A 17,409-nucleotide genomic window follows, 5' to 3' on the forward strand; every position below is an offset into this window, starting at 1 on the left:
CGGCCGTCTGGGCGGGGCCTCTTCGGACTTCTTAGTTGTATCCGACTATAGCTCACTATCAAAGCATCTCTTGCTGCAAAACGTTCTCGAATTTAAGTATAAGCAGAGTTAAAGGGTCCCTGCAACACTTTTTTCAGGATGGTCCGAAAAAGCTGCTCACCGGTAGTCCAAGCACCTGAGAACACGCGAGCCAAACATTATAGCGCAGCACGCGGCCTGGAAGTTACAATTAATTCTCAAAGTCAGCCAGAAATCGTTCCCTTTTCTCTCAACAGATGATGCCATAAACCCAAAGTCCACGGCCACTGGTTGATTTGAGAATACGAGCTGCATAGTTACCGTGGCCGCCGCAAGATGCCACCACATGCCCGCTCACACTCTCGCGGTCACACTGGAAGCCGTGCGTTCTAAGAAAAAAAAAGTGCTCAAGGTCATGACGTGCGCTGACGAAGGAACACATCTTTTTGCCCCCTTGTCATCCCCCTCCCTGTGTAGCTTTCAGCGCGCTCGCTAGTACTACAAAAGGAGAGAGAAAAAGCGCCTGAAGCGTGCAACCAATCCCTCTAATTCCGCTTGTAATTGACGGATTTTAAAATTTTTGCGGCAGTCGATTCATGAGGCAATGAGCTCTTCGAATGAAGCCATTCAACGATTACTTGGAAATGGGTTGCAGGCCCCCTTTAATGCACTGGAATGCCACACAAAGGGCAATGACAATGATCTGATGGACCGTCCAAAAGTTAGTCTCAGTTCATCATGGCCTTCTTTGGATGTTCGCAGTAATTGTACCCCTTTGGTACTACCACAGATGAGAATAAATCTAACATGTAGAACAGACACCCGGTGGCAAATGAGTTAGCAGAATGAGTGCAAATATATATATATATATATATATATATATATATATATATATATATATATATATATAATGTGTAGCCAATTATTACATAAGGTGGCTAACTTAATTAGTTAATGTTGGTTTGGGTGATGCAGCATTGGTCAATTTAGAGTCCTTGGCAGGACTGGCTTTGTTTTGCAATAGCCCAAAGTGGGCCAATGGTATGCAAGAAAGAATGTATACAGCTTTGTGGAAGCTGTGCTAGTGAAGATGGAGTGTGAAGAGCACAAGGCTGCAAAAAAAAAAAAAAGTTGGTCATAGCCACCTACCTTTGTAAAGTCCGCAAGCCAGCACTGTCGCTGCAGATACCTAGGCTAAGTTGTATCTTCGAGAATAATTTTAATGCACGTGAAGAATTTTATCTCTGAGCCTAGAGATTACACTGTTGCATTTCTGCCTTATTTACTTATTTGTACTCGGCAAAGGTATATGGCGAGAATAACATACAATAGTGCTAAATTGCTTGTAGAGGTGATCAGAGATTTAAAGTTGCTTTCTTGTAGCCTTAGCGTGCAGCAAAAATTGTTTTTTGTTGTCTGCCGCCTACACAATGCACTCCTCCAAGCTGCGTTACAGGCGCTGCTCAGAAACAAAACTTTTCATGGCATTCATGACGGGACTAACTTCTGCAATGACCAGCGTGAAGTGGAGCTTAACCCATAAACGTTAGGATGTACGGCCAGTGCTATGCAATAGCTACTAGCTACATCTTGGCACACTGGTCTGCCACATGAGCCAGCAACTTCAAGAACAGCAGAAGAGTTCAGTGACACTTTCTGCTGTAAAGAACGCACTGCAAGCTTCAGGTTGGAAAACGACTTTTATTTCATGTAGAGCTCAAAAGTTCCATGCAAACTTCCAGTTCAAACCTGTTCTCTTTTTTTTTCTTTTTTAAAGCAGAGCTGTTATGCTTTTTGTTACACCGTTACGCATTCGCAAAAGCGATCATCATTATGAATGGCCTCTACCTTTCTAGCGCGTGCAATCCAATAACTCTGCCAGCGCGCACACTCTTCATCCTCTTCTATATCTTCTGCTTCGCTCCCTGAACAAGTGCGCCCAGCGCGTGCTCTCCCGCTGCACCTTTTTGTCCGGCGTTGGATGCGATAACTTTGATGGTGAGAGAAGGAGCACAGAGAGAGAGCGAAATAAAAAGATAGAAAGGAAAGAAAGCAAAAAAAAAAAAGATAGAGAGAGAGAGATAGAAACAGAGACACTAAAGTGCAAGAAGGAACTGAATTACATTATTTAAAAAAAAAGCCTGTTTAGGTGCCCTGAGCAGTGAAAAATAAAATCTCAGACAGGTTTAGCTGTCTAATGGCGACAACAGGAAGCTCTATGGTAAGGAAACATTGCATATTAGGTTTGGTGTTGCAATTTTCTCCCAGCTCATTGAATGGTCAGCCTCAGACAGCTGAACTGTGTCGTTTGCCGCAGACACTCTGAAAATTCTCCATAGATGTTGATTGCAACCAGTTCGCACCTCGGGCAGGCTTGTGATGGAAAACAGTGTGTGTGGCTAGATTCCAAGCTAGCCACTTTTGTAGCCGAAGCTGTTATGAACTTACAACAACTGATATTGGCAGCAATGTTGTCTGCCACCACCGCAGTTCATTGCAGCTATCGTGCACAATTAGAAATAAAAACCATGGTTCAAGCTGGACTTAAACCCAGGCATTCTCTGTTGTAGTCAATATGTTACCACAGTGCTACACCAGTGCTTGAAACTTCTTCAGAAAAAAATACTATGGAGGCATCATGCTGGGCGAGAAATAATGTTAGCAGCTATGTAAATATTGCTTACGGTAGAATAGCGCAAATACCACAACAAGAGAAGATGGGAGACGAACAAGCGCAAACTACCAACTGATTTTATTCGAAAAGCACACACATGTATAAACGAGCAAGGTCATAGTCACGAGTCACCTTAGCAAACACTAAACTCGATTAGTGGCAGGCGTTCAAGTAATCTACCTCTGTGGCATGCAACGTGATAGATGGCCTCGCTACGCATGCCTCGCCCGATCTGTTAATGAAGAAAGCCTCCTCAATTTCTCGCACAACCTTCTCTTTTAATCTTGAGAGCACCTTAGCTTCTGATAGCAAGGGTGCGCAGCCGCACTCCCTGCAATGTAAAGACAGATTAGAACAAGGTGTTCCCCTCAATGAAGCTTTATGATCTAACAGTCTATTGTTCACACATCGTCCCGTAGTAAATATTAGCAGAAGCGTAGAATCGTACCAGGCATCACACCGTGTGAATCGCTTAACCAGGTAGCTGCCGACCCATTACAAGGGGTTCAGCCATAATTCATGTCATCATCAGCCACAGCATCAACAAAGTGTGCAGCTGCGCATGATGCCTTACAGATGCATAGTGGTACTTCGCTACTTTGCAAAATGATGAATTATGGCTTAGTGGGTGCTTCTCAATCTTATGTGCAGTAGGTGCCCCAGTACAGTTGACAACAGGCTCTTGAAATGCCACTCCTCCAGGTTACGCTGTGACTGTGCTGTGCATTCTGTGCAGGCCTGGCATTTTTTTATGTTAGCTGCATACACAATACAAAGTGAGCTTTACAGTAATTAGAAAATCTAGAGTGCAAGTAGGCAGCTGAAATTGGCTTATATTTTCTTAGTTGCTGTTTTAAGAAGCTAAATTTTACTGAGTGTTTGCATCTCACATCTGTACCAAATGAAATGCTTTCTTTTAAATATTTATCAGCGACTATAGAAGGACAAGATGTTTTAACGGTTACAGGTATAAAAAATACAGAGATAAAGGTTCGTTAGCTTCATCTTTTTGGCTAAGAAAAACAAAAATGTGACAACCAAACCACATAATGCCACCAAAAAAATACGGTTCAGCTCAGCCATGCCAATAAGACGTATGAACGTAAATCATCTTATTCTTTTTCTTCAGTAGATCAAGGTCTGATGGAGATAACACAAAGAGTTCATTCTAGAACTCTTTAGCAAGTTGTGCCAAGAAAGTCTGTTCGACTTATTGTTTCAATTAATTGACATCAGCATATACAGAAAAATTAACTTCAGTGTAGCATGCCATTTGTGCACAAACGTAGGCACCGTACTGCATGCCTCCTTTGCCTAAGCCAGCAAACTGCAATGCACATGCTTCAACTTAGTGAACAAAGCAATGGTTGATACTTTTAAAACAGGGGCCCCTAAATAATAATGTCATCACTGTATGAAGAAGTTGCAAAGAGTACTTGCAGTTTACGTTGTGTATAGTCGCATAGTTTTAACATTGAAGAATGCAGCAGTCGAACCGGTAATAATCAAATTCTTTATTGGGCAAACCTGTGCCCAGCACAACCAAATGTCCGTAGTACAACGATAGTGGCGGGCACGATTGTGATAATCTCATCTGCGGGTGAAGTGCGTCGAAATTTATACGTGCATCATCATACATTCCATTGTTATCGTTGGCGCTCGCGTAAGTTGCAGAGGGAACACAACCACTTGCACGGTGCGTGCAATCTGATTTAAATGTTCTAAAACTCTCAAGAACATTCTAATACATTAAGGTGTGGCCTATGCCAAGCGATAACGCTTGTAACAGTTTCAGGTAGTGGAACTTGGCCACAATGAAAAGAAATGCTAGCACGCGTGTCGGTATACTACTTTCTGAAGGCAGCATGCACCACAAACAAGCCGCATAACCTCGGTGCCAATAAACACAGAGGCTCCAACTGAAAGCTGAAGAAACTGGGCCTCAAACCAAGCAACATTTACAGGTAAGTTGCAGCATTTGTACGGAATGAATGTATGCATCTCATACAAATTTAGAACAGTGAATAGATTACCACTGTTCTTCCTGTGGATTCCTTGAGCTTGTAGGCTAAAAGAAGCATTGCCACGCTATTTTTTCACTAATTTTTTTAAAATGCAGGTCTTATGTGCCCATTAGTGGATTTCATACCATCTTAGTGTGTAAATGAGCGAACGATTCACACAGGGAAAGATGAAAGACTGCGAGCACACAGCACAGCTTGTGGAACACAGAACGCAGGAGCTTGTGCCTGCTACGGCTTCCGCCATGAGCGGATGGTTGACATGGGTGGATGAATGACAGTGAGCACTGTGCACAGCTCGCGGAATGCAGCACAATGGCTCCCCGTTTTCTCCTGTCAATGTGACCAAAACCGGTACACACCCTGGGTACCTCCTGCCCTTTTCATTCTCTTTCTTTTTTGTTCCTCCCTCGCTATACAGCAGTGAACTGCCATTTGGTATGTCTATCTCAAAGCCCCCTCCTACCCTCTCTTCCCTTTCCTTCCAGTGCACACACACTTTCCGTCCTCGTCCTCCAGTTTGAAGGTTGAGGAAGGGCAAACAAAGCTGCTAAGGAAAGCAGTTGCTGCCATGACGAAGAAAACTCCACTTGTCAAAAAGTTGGCTCCAGTGACACTCTTTGTTCAACGATTTTTCATCACTTACACTTTTCTATGTGGCAGTAAGTCAAGCAAATGTGCCAAAATTAGTGTTACGGCAAAACCACGGGAAAGTAACCAGGGCCTGTGTCAGACATCATTAGTTGCAGCTCCACCAACAGAGTGGCTACCACACATGCGCACCATACAGATTATTTTCACATGCACATGAACTACACATGCTTCTACTGCTGTGTTCACTATACGTACGACGCTCCATCATATTAACGGCTCAAGAAATGTGCAACAGAACCCTGCTGATACATTTTCGTGGGACCATGAAAAAAAATGCAGTAGCAGGAAGACATATAATGCACGGTTAAAATCAGGAAAAAAAAAGGTGCTCCTAAATAATAAAACGGGCACATTGCACGCAGCTCAGAATTCATTCACCACTTTAAGACTTAAAAGAAGACCCTGATGCAAGTCTGGTGTTTCTTTCACGCTGCTGGCAGAACCAGACCCTTCTTTAGCGCTTGTATTGCCCACATGGCAGTCTACATTACCGAGCTTTTCGATGTACGTCTACAGCACAACCAGCGCAATGGCAGTTCGTAATGTTGCAGAGATGTGTGAAAAGGGGATTCTATACACAGGTGTCTGTAGATTCTTTGCTGGGAGTGGATGCCAGAAACGTCATACACGTGAAAACGTACAAATGAGGAATGTACAAGCGGGGTTCTGCTGTATTTAAAAATAAATTGAAGCAACACTTTCCACCTCTGAAACAAAGAGTTGTCATCAGGGTTTGTCTTCAAAAAGCTGCTTAATTTAAGAAAGCCCCTGTCACTACTAGATTCCTGAACGTCGGTATCAAAGAAAACATAGAAAGTTCTACATGCAAATCACGAACTGTTCACAATATAAAAGCATTCACACATTTTACAAAAAAAACATTTTAATGGACACTGTAGTGGATAGGTTGTGCCATCCACTCACATTTTCAGTTAATGCAGTTCACCAACTGCATTATGAAGAGCTTTTTAAACGAACCATATTTCCCACCTAGCACATTGACAGCTTTGGTTGTCAGTGGCTTAAGCGCTTCTTAATTAAGCATCTGGGCTTAGGGAAAGATGTTGCACAACTTAGATGAACACAATCTGAGAGACATGAAATGGCAAAAACTTTCAACTACCTAAAATTTATTTACTAATTTATTTATTATTAATTAGTTTAGGTTTGATATGGTAATGTAAATCCAGATTTGTTATGTGTTGCATGGTATTTCTCCCAAGAAGTTACGAACCAACCAAATGAGCATTATGTTTTATTAAAGCTTTATCTGAGGTCTGCCAGATCTGATCATGGCATTCATCTATTCCTATTTTATGACCTAAAGATGACACCGATGCGCTGAAGATGAAAGACCTAGGTTTACAACGTTTACAATATGCAGCATAGTATTGACACAAAAATTCAAGCCCAACATGGCTGTTACGTCCCATTGCCGAGAACATATAGGTGTCACCTGTACATTATCAGACGTAAATGCAGCCTAAAACGTGTTCTATCGAGTCTTAAAGTTTGTACAAGCGCCGAATTGGACAGTGAAGCAGCTAGTGATGTTGTCATCAATGTAGGTCCTATTTGGAAGCAACCTACGGCGTGAGTTTTGGCAATTCATTCCAGTGACATCAGACATCATTAGCCTACGCATTGTTCGGAGACGTATCAGCAAGCACATCTCTCAGTGTCTTGCACTGCCAGCACACTAGAGAATTCTAGTTTGTCCATAGACTTTTTATCAGTTACATATTACAAGTTGCTGGAGAAGTGTACGTTATGGGCAATGCTGGTAGCAACAGCTGATGATATAGAGCCTAGCCAGAGGCACACAAAGCAAACATCGCAGCGACTTGCATGTTCTACTTGCCCTGATGTGAAGCACTGACAGTGAAATAATCATAAACTCACGGTACCTTCATAATTTTCTTTCGATGAAAACATTAACATGACTAAAAAGATAATGTCAAATGTATTGTAGTAGGACAAAATGCCACAAGATGTCGCTACCAGCTCTGCTACTCTCGTCGACGGCTCTGGTAACTCATGATCCACAAATGTTAGGATGTTTATGAACAAAAATAAAGTTCTCTACTTAGAAAATGTCGGGATTGTAGTGTGCAATGCACACATGAGTGCTTTGGCTTTCTCCATCACATGACAGCCTCCACATTGATGCATGTGATAAGTGCAGTACTACATCCCGTAGCATGAACATAGATGTGTGCGCTGTAGGCGGTGCTGTGTACACTTAGAACTGAACGTTGCCCGATCTAAATATGAGGCTGTGAAGCGTTACATCACGCCACTTATACATTACACACTGTTACAGCTACTACACAAAAGCAAACAAACATATAGCAGCAAACTGTGTGAACAGCAACTCGAGTGGCCCATGTGTCCAATACAAAGGTTGCACCAATGTTGTGCTAGCTGTTGCAGCTTCCATCATCACTTCTCGACATGCTGTTTGCGAAGAACTGAAGTGAAAACGGTTCAGTATGTCCACTATTGTAGCAGCTCCAAGGCTCACAGATATCATCGCCTCTGTTGGATGACGACAATGACAAAACAACTTTGTAGCTACCAGCAAGATTCGTGCAGTGAATCAAGCTTTTATAGCTTATATTCATGCTTCTTCTAGTTCCTTCGCCAGTCCCCCGCACTAGGTAAGTGCGGGGGACTGGCGGTTTGATGGTCAAAGAAACAAGCACGCGCAACGTAGTAGGCAAAACAGGAGTGCTGACAACGTGGCAAAAGGCAGCCAGTGAGGTCACCGGCATGCACGGCCACGCGATAGTCGCTGTCTACAAGCATGCCTTGTGCGTCACAAGGCCGTGAAGTGCTCTTCATGGTCGTCCGCATATAATCTCACAATCTTCTTGAACTGGCGTAAACGGCTTTGTTTATTCTGATTAACGAGTCAACAGCTATTCGTTAGGTGCGACAAACAACCCTAAACATTTTGTGTCAATACTTCTTGAAAGCATAACTCGCTGAAGTTGCAAAGCTTTGCACTGTAAGTGGTCCTGCAGTATAACCAAAACAACATATTTCAAAGGCTGTGCATGTGCAAATTATGTCGACCAAGCAGCCGCACGTATCTTAGCATCGAAGCATGCAACCGGGGTGCATGCACCATATAAAATAGTTCCGAGTGCTGACAGCTCAACATTCAAGGACCAGCTGTGCCGACAGAATGAACACAAAAAAGAATAAGAAAATGTTATAGGAAAAATTCGCCACCTAACTTTTCAGACCTCCTTGATTATGTAGACTTCTCTGTGGAACTTCACTACACAGGCGTTACGCTAAACAGTGGCCCAAATTCTGCAGTGTACAGCCCTTCATTAGGTTGCAGACACGGCAATCACGACGTCCCATTTGAGTGTTTTACATGCCATCCACGCCTTCACTTTCGTTGACTATGTGACTCCCCCTTCCAAATGCAGCGAAGTGCAATGCATTTTGTTGATGAGGGCCGGTCTTTCGTAGCAAGGTTTTTCCAATGCTAATGCCTTTTCCTAATGTTCGCGCTTAGCTAATAGTCAGAGTGATGGTTCGCCCATGTTATCAGCAGGATCAGCCAGCCATGAGCAGTGGATGACGAGACTAGCATAAAATAAAGCGTAACACGTTGCTACAAAATATCGGCCCAGCACCAAATCGCAACTTTGGTCACCCGCAGCCGCTACAAATGAGGCAGCAACTGCTCATTAGGCCTAGTCAGTGGGCTGCCGTGAGAAGCTTGCCCTAGACGACATGGCATTTGGGCGTAGAAGGAACTGCACTCATAAAAAAGTCGCCCGCATCTTCCCACGGGGGGAACTCGAGTAAATGCGTCGCAGAGTGCTGGGGGTATTGCGTGAATGTTGCGTAATTGGGTATGGTTTGGGAATGCTTAATTGTTATTTCATCTTTATTATTCTTATTTATTGAATGAAGGAGAAGCGAAGGCAAGGAGTGTAAAGTTAAAGCCAGCGACAGTGAGGGTGGGGTAACGTTGCCTTCAATGAGTGGTGGGACGCTGATTGAAGGTACTGTTGCTTCCATCGCATCTACTCGAGTCAAGCAAAGCGTCAAGTCAAGCGAATCCAAGTAAAGACGCCCTTGACTGAATTCCGAACGTGCGCTCCGCCGCTTATATACACACTGCCCGCGTTCGAGGGAGAGGAGGGAGGGAGGGAGAGGAGAGGCTTGCTGCCGGCATGAGACGAGCCGAGCATGCGCAGTGGGGGTGTGGACGGCGCCGCCGACGCCGCAGGTGCGACTAAGAAATGCTCCACATTTAAAAAGGGCAGTTCGTGGCTGAGAGATCAGCCATGCCAGCTATCCTCTGAAAGCCTATCAAGCTTGTATGTTCCCTTACTGGTAGTGAAGATGAATGGTTGGGCCAAAAGCTTTCAATTTGTGGAACACCATCTATACCCACTGTACAGTCGAGGATGCAACATGTGATATTTGCACACTATGATCATGCAACTATTTTCTGGACAGGAGACTCAAAGAGCCAAAAAAAAACACACGCACTTGACGCAGACATGTATTCTGTGCTGAGCACGGGCAGCTGAAGTGGCCAGAGTAAGGGCTTCTCCATCACCAAGCCAATTGCCCCCTCACTCACTCTGCGTAGCATTGATGTGCTGCTGGCAGGGCCTTTTGCTTTTCTTTAATCTCACCACTCCTCGTTCATTCGCTTTGCATCACTGCCTCCTTCATATCATTCTCACAACTCTTCTCGGCCGACGTACCTCCACTGAGAAGCACGCTCGCTACCTCGGTTATCTGTGAGACTTTCCACCACCTTGATTATAACGAGTCTTTCATCTCGGCAAGCTGCACAATGGGCAGTACGCATACAAATGAAGTTCTGTGGGAGGATAAATGGGAGAAAAAATAAAACATGTCATAGCTGGTCTTGCACTATTAGCGGTTAAAAGTGGTTTTAGCAGCATTACAACAGCTTGATTTGACCTTTGTGTGCCAAGATGAAGTAGGACATCACAAAGCGGCTGCACGAGTTAAAATAATAATTGTTGGAGGGTTTATGTTCCAAAACCACGATATGATTATGAGAGACACCGCAGTGGAGGGCTCCAGAAATTTCGATCATCCTGAAGTTCACGTGCACCTAAATCTACGGGGCTCTAGCATTTTGCCTCCATCGAAATGTGGCCACCATGACCGGGATTCAATGCTGCAGCTTGCGGGTCAGCAGTCACGCACCATAACCACTAGGCCACCGTGGTGGGTACGCAAGAGTTGTCACTCTGTGGTTCCAAGTGCATAATGGTACAAGTGATTACTTGTTGACGGTTTGCCTTGGCATGTTTCTTGCGCTAACACCAACACATAAATGCCGACGCATTTAGGAGTTGCATCTTGATCGCTTCCATGGCGCCCCAGGTGATGAGGTTCAACCTGCAGGCAAGTGGACAAAGAAAATTTGATCATCTGCACACACACAGTCCCTTCAGGAAGCTCAAGATAACATTCAAGCCTTGCAAATGTTACTACACCACTGAGAAAATTCACAAACAAAGCTTCATGGCAAGCTGCATCATGCAAAGCTAAATGCTACATTACAGAAAGATTATAAAATCCAATTACCAGATTTCACATAGCTATACCATGGCATAAATACGAGGTGCCATGTGGTGGGGAACTCCGAATTAATTTTTACCACCTGGTGTTTCTATAACATGCACCTAAATTTACGTATAGTGGTGCTTTCGCATTGCTCTAATCACGAGGTGGGGTTGCTATAGCTGAAAATCAAACTAGCACTCCTTGTGCTTAGCGGCACAGTACATTAACCACCAAGCTACCATGGCACATCATTAGTAGAAAGACGACGTGTACACACTCTCCTCATCGTGCTCGTAAGTGGAAGTAAGCTGGCAAGATACGACTGCCCAGTTATACGAGGTTTTAAAGATAAGCTTGCTTTTTGGAAAACTGTCAATGCAAGATCAGCGGGCAAGTAAGTCATGCGAGTTACTGCAATATGCTAACTTTAAGTGAGCAACAAAAGCACTTCCGCGAATTAAAAATGGTGAAGTTGATAGGCTACACTCACCAATCTGAGCAAAAAGCCCAAAGAGAAAGTATTTCTCGAGAGAGATGTTGCAGCTGGTGGCCTTGGGTTGAACACGCCTGCTGTCTTCCTCTAGCGCATCACAATGTAAGCAACAGTGATGAGGTTGTTTTTAAGGTACAGGACAAAGTGTCCTTTGCCTCTAAAGGCAGTGCACAGAAGAGCTGGAATCAAAGGCAGTGTAGACAGAATGTCCATGCAATTCAGCCAGCTCCAAGCATTAAGAGATGTATCTGCCAGGAGAGGATTCTGAATCTCACCAGAAGATTAAAGGTTTTGTGAAGAAAAAGAAAGCACCAAAAAATAGGACTGTAGACAGCATACATAATCGGAAAGCAGTGTACAGCGAATGAACAACAAACTGTGCTGTAGTACTGGACTGGACTGCTATGGCTAAGATGGCAAGAACTGCCAAGAACACACACTGCGACAAATGCAAGACATGACCTGTACATACTCGCTGGAACTTGTTTGCCACCACATAGATTTTGGCGAACGCAAAGAGTGAAAAAGAAGTTTCAGTAGAACTAGGCTGCCTGCAGTGCACTTCGGAAGCGCCAGGTGCGACAGTGTTCTAGGTACTGAAACTGCATAGTGCAGTGCCAGCTTATGACCTGGCGTTATTGTGTTTGCCTCAATTTAAATGGGTGTATATTTACATTAAAAAGATTTCAAGAGATCAGGGCTTCTATAACGTAACATAATTTCCCTGTCTATAGTCCATTCCACCCGACGTGAAATTTACGTCACCACTGATAAAGGCACATGCGCAAACCAGCAACATTTTCTGAATAACCTAAGCGAACACTCAATGTTCACAGGAGGCCCCTCTTTCTGTTATTTGAAAATGAACAGCATTGCCTGCTTAGACACAATATTTTTAATATCTCTTGCTGGCATGGGTCAGTAAGTGTGCAGAAGTAGAGAGGGTTTTAGTTGAACCAAGCCCGTGAAGTGAAAATGGAACACTGGGGGATGGAGACTACTCCTCATTCTCCCCCCATTGGTTCACTTTCACTTGCTCGTCTTGTAAGTGGCTTGCAGAGATCACGGCAGCTTGCGAGGGGATGTTAAACACAATACATCTTCAGAGAAGAAGATTTTTCACAGCAATGTAGTTTATGCGCAGAAATGGCTAGAAAGCATTACACTACCACATGAAGCATTTAGTATATACAGGGTGTCCCAGCTATCTTTAGCCAAGGGTTAAAAAATACAATATTAGAGGCAGGCGAGTGAAATGACTTGCAAATTGCTGACAGCCACCTTGCGCACTACAGACAATTTTTTGTTTTGTAATTAACTAATTTGTTAATTAGGACGATTTAACTAAATTGCTAAATATTGACTTTAGGCAAGAAATGCTGCTTGCAAAGTTCGAGAGCGTCTTCAGAAACCCCAATCGCATCATTTGCGATAAAGAAAGTCTCACGTATACCATTTTTTCCAAGCTGTAAAGAAAGCCCGCGAAATACAAAAAGAACCACGTGACTAGCGCGCTCGCGCGCCGCGAGAATGCTGCCCTCAGCCGAGGCTTGAACGAACGAAATCACCTGCGGCCGGGACTCGCCGGCTCCGTTGCAGCGGTAGGCCTGTAAGTGGGCGGTGGTTTCTTGGCACGTTGCCAGCCAGCTGCGCGCGTGACGGTGCAAGTTGTAGCGAGCGCGGGCCAAGAAACCACCTTTAACTTATCGGCCTACCGCTGCAACGGAGACGCCGAGTCGCGGCCGCAGCTGATTTCGTTCGCTCAAACCACGGCTGAGGGCAGCATCCTCACGGCGCGCGAGCGCGCTAGTCACGTGGTTCTTTTTGTATTTCGCGGGCTTTCTTTACAGCTTGGAAAAAATGGTATACGTGAGACTTTCTTTATCGCAAATAATGCAGTTGGGGGTTTTTGAGGACGCTCTCGAACTTTGCAAGTAGGATTTCTTGCCTAAAGTCAATATTTAGCAATTTAGTTAAATCGCCCTAATTAACAAATTAGTTAATTACAAGACAAAAAATTGTCTGTAGCGCGCAACGTGGCTTTCAGCAATTTGCAACTGATTTCACTCGCCTGCCTCTAATACTGTATTTTTTAACCCTTGGCTAAAGATAGCTGGGACACCCGGTATATGGATAAATTGGTTCCCGCCAGCAGCTGCAAGTAGCCGATGCCAGAGCAATCTGAAGGCAGTCAGCTTCTATTCAGCTCAAAATGAGGCACTCTCCAGCTATTCCGAAAATGTTCCAGCTCTGTTCAACATGTTAATCCACTGTTTACTGCACAGAAATCATTCTCATCGGGTGAGGTTTCCCGGCTTGGCAACATTGCGTGGCAGACAAGCAATACTGGTGTGGCACGAACATTTCTCATAGCAAAGGACTAATGGTGACAAAAGTACCGAATCTGGAATAACTTATTCTTTCGTTTGACTTGGCCATATGTAAGCAGTCAGTACATCGTTAATGTGGAACATTGGGCAAGTTGGTATGGATTCATATGTCAAACAACGCATAAGACAAAGGACGGGTTGAAAAGAAAACAGGACAGGCACTGACTCGTAACTGTGAGCAAACGCCTGTCCCGTTTTCTTTTAAACCCGTCCCTTGTCTTACATGCTGCTTATCATCACGAGTCCGTACACTGATGGTGCAATTTCACAGCTCTCATTGCATGCATGGCAGACAAGCGCAGTGGGCATGGTCTTGAAGATCTCGAGCAATCGCGGAGTGCGAATGGCAGATTAGAAGTAGAAATAGAACAGTTGTACTCTGCAGAAACTCATGCTATCACTTTTCAGATTGAAGCTGCTATTGCACATCAAGAGTACACCGACCTGCCTCTGTGAACAATGGTTATGACCATGCTCTTCAAGAATGGACTACCGCAACAGGAGAGTTCCCTCTGGTGGAGTACATAAATGCGCTCTGCTACATTCAGTGATACCTATTGTTGTTCGGCATATTGTACTGTTGTGTTAATTTATTAACACGCTGCCAACAGGTGAGCAGTATAGTTGGAATCACAATAAACATACCACTATTGTGATTCAAAGAGTGATTTAATAGGCATAATGTGTTTTGATGACAGGTACTTCGGCAAACATTTACATCACTTCACCTTTCATTCATACTCATGAATTCCATTCACGCCTTGTGTGGGCTAGCATGCAGCTGTCAATGCCCAAAATCAAGCTTAAAACATATGAAGGCTATAGTATAGGAATGCTGCTATAGCAAGCACATTTGTCAATGTAACAGTCAAGACAAGTGAATCTCCATCACTTGATGTTTCACTCATCAGATTACTGACACACTTGAAACTATACAAGATCAAGGCCTGGTATGCGTAGAGATGAGCTTCCTCCCCATGGTTCAGGCTCGGTTGTGGGCCGCTGCGATGGCTGGCCCCAAAATTGTGAATGCTGTTCAGGCCTCTCTTCCAAAAGACTTGACCTGACCTCAAGGAGGCCTGGCTTGTCACCTAAGAGGCTGGTTCTGCTCCCTACGAAGCTAGGACTGCCATCATGGAGTCTTGGCCTGTCTTCCAGGTGACTTGGCCTGCTCCCTAGGAGGCTAGGCCTGCCATCAAAGGGGCTTGGCCTGTCTTCCAGGAGACTTGGCTTGCTTCCAAGAAGGCTGCGATTTTCTCCAAGGAAGCTTGGCCTGTCTTCCAGGTAGCTTGACCTGATCCCTAGGAGGCTAGGCCTGCCATCAAGGAGGCTTGGCCTGTCTTCCAGGAAGTGTGGCCTGTCTTCCAGGAGACTTGGCTTGCTTCCAAGAAGGCTGCGATCTTCTCCAAGGAAGCTTGGCCTGTCTTCCAGGTGGCTTGGCCTGCTCCCTAGGAGGCTTGGCCTGTCTTCCAGAAAGTGTTGCCTGTCTTCCAGGAAGCGTGGCCTGTCTTCCAGGGGACTTGGCTTGCTTCCAAGAAGGCTGCGATTTTCTCCAAGGAGGCTTGGCCTGTCTTCCGGAAAGCTTGGCCTGTCTTCTAGGAGACCTGGCCTGCTTCCAAGAAGGCTGGGCCTTTCCATGAGGTGGCTTGGACTGTCTTCCAGAAGCCCTTGCCTGCTCCCAAGAAGGCTGGACTTCTCGCCAAGGTGGCTAGGCCCATCCCTCATGGGTCCTGGTTTTTCCCCCAGCAGTTGCACACTGCTTGATGGGGTGCACAACACTGGACGGTTCCAGTCATGCGAGTCTTGGGAAACACCGCTCCACACTGGCGGGCTGTGCACTGCACCGGGCCAGTTGGTGCCAGAATTCCCTAAAGACTCCTGAGAGAAAACAGCACCTTCATCCACTTGCCCAAAAGGTCGACCATGAGAAAAAGGCTCAATCATCCTGTCTTCGCCCGCTAAGGGGCCTCGGAAAGTAGGCGTACTTTCCCGAGACTGAACAGGGAGGCTGCTAGGCCGTGATGTGTCAGTGTCGACCGTTTCAACAGGCGTGTCCAGAAGTGGGATTTTGCCGTCCCATCGTGAAAAGGACGTGAAACCAAAGATACTGGACTCTCCAGAAGGGCGCTCCTTTTCCCAGTCATCCTCCTCCTGCTTCACAGTGGTGGAAGCAGGCTGTGCATGGCCCCGACTTCTGGCCTTCTCAAGCTGTTCTCTCTCCCATTCCTCTTGCGCCTTCTTCACAAGGCTAAGTCGTTCTCGTGGCTCCTCATAGTCGCGGCTCTTGGCCCAACGGGGATCCTCTGGTTCTTTTTTCACTGTCGTAACACTAGGGTGCCACTGGACAGACTTGGCTGTCTTACGTGAAATCCTTTCTTCTACCTCAGCAGCACGGCGCTTGTTCTTCTCCCGCTCTTCGATCAGCTTGCGGCATTCGTCAATCATGTGCCTCAGTGCAGCCTTCTCTGCCTCGAGGTGCTGCTCCTCGCGCAGCTCTGCAATAAGGCGGCGCTGCTCTTCGATCTCTTGCCGCCGCTGGGCCAGCTGTGCTTGCAGTGCCCGTCGCTCCAGAGCCACAGCTGCCAGCTCGGGGATCTCTTCTTCTTCCTCTTCATTACGACGCTTACCACGTCGCCATTCACGCCTGTCAGGACCACTGTCACGTGACCCGGAGCGTTTGTGCCTGGTGCCTTCTTCCGGCCGCCGGACAGGCGCTAGAGGCACTGGCTGCAAGTCAGATATGTGTGCTTAGACCCTGGCTGAGATCATCACATGCAGTAAAGTCATGGCACTTATTGTACTAGCATCAAGACATAGCAGTTTGCACATAAAATACAAGCATTGCCACTGAGTGTGAATTTTGTTCCTACAAGCTGCTTACACTTTTTGCTGAACGAACACAGACAATTGAAGAATAGTGCAGCAGTACAGGATGGCCGCATCTTTTTCTTAGATACTAAAAGACTGCACCAGTCAGGGTGACATCTACACAGCAAAATTGTTGTTATAAAAGGTTTACTTAATCATGAGATACTTAATATGAAAGTACTACCTTCACTTGTTCATAACCGTGAGGCGTACTTGTTTTGACCAGTTGTTTTAAAAGAAGTGCGCTTTTTTCCAGAAATGGAGAGTGCCAGAATGCTACGCTTTGCTATTTTCAGAAAGTTGGTTGAGGAGCATGAACGTAGACCTTAGCTGGTGCCTTTGCAAGAAATGAAGAGTAACAAACTGAGCTGAAAAAGTCTTGGTGACATAAAAAGCAGGGTGCAACAACTTGCCTTGGCATGGCAGTGTTATGATTTTATGACCGTAACACAACAGCGTAACTGCAACGTGAATGTGAGTGTGACGCCGCACATCCAAACGAACGTGTTGTTTGTATACGCATGTGGAGTGTTAGTAGTGCATCGTGCGGAGCCTATTTAGACACTGACCCCTTACTTGAGAGCAAGCACTCAAGTAACTTACGTGACGGGAGCAAGCCTGCGCACATACTGCTGACCTGGCCGCCCAGATGGACATGTGACCTAGTTCCTCCTGGCCTGAGGCCATAAAAGTGAGCACATAGCCATGCAA

The 17,409-nt window shown here is 45.3% G+C and overlaps 1 protein-coding gene across 1 annotated transcript in view; it reads right to left on the reverse strand.

Annotated features, from left to right (window-relative positions):
• Positions 1-14,552: 14,552 nt before the first annotated feature.
• The window catches only part of LOC119395747 (uncharacterized), a 38,293-nt gene continuing 35,436 nt past the window's right edge, over positions 14,553-17,409 (reverse strand). Inside the window, exon 17 of the mRNA XM_037662751.2 lies at positions 14,553-16,557. Within this exon, the coding sequence (XP_037518679.1) occupies positions 14,761-16,557 (1,797 nt within the window). The 3' untranslated portion in view covers positions 14,553-14,760. The remainder of the gene's footprint in view (positions 16,558-17,409) is intronic.

The sequence above is a fragment of the Rhipicephalus sanguineus genome, chromosome 6 (genome assembly GCF_013339695.2).
Source record: "Rhipicephalus sanguineus isolate Rsan-2018 chromosome 6, BIME_Rsan_1.4, whole genome shotgun sequence".
NCBI classification, from domain to species: domain Eukaryota; kingdom Metazoa; phylum Arthropoda; class Arachnida; order Ixodida; family Ixodidae; genus Rhipicephalus; species Rhipicephalus sanguineus.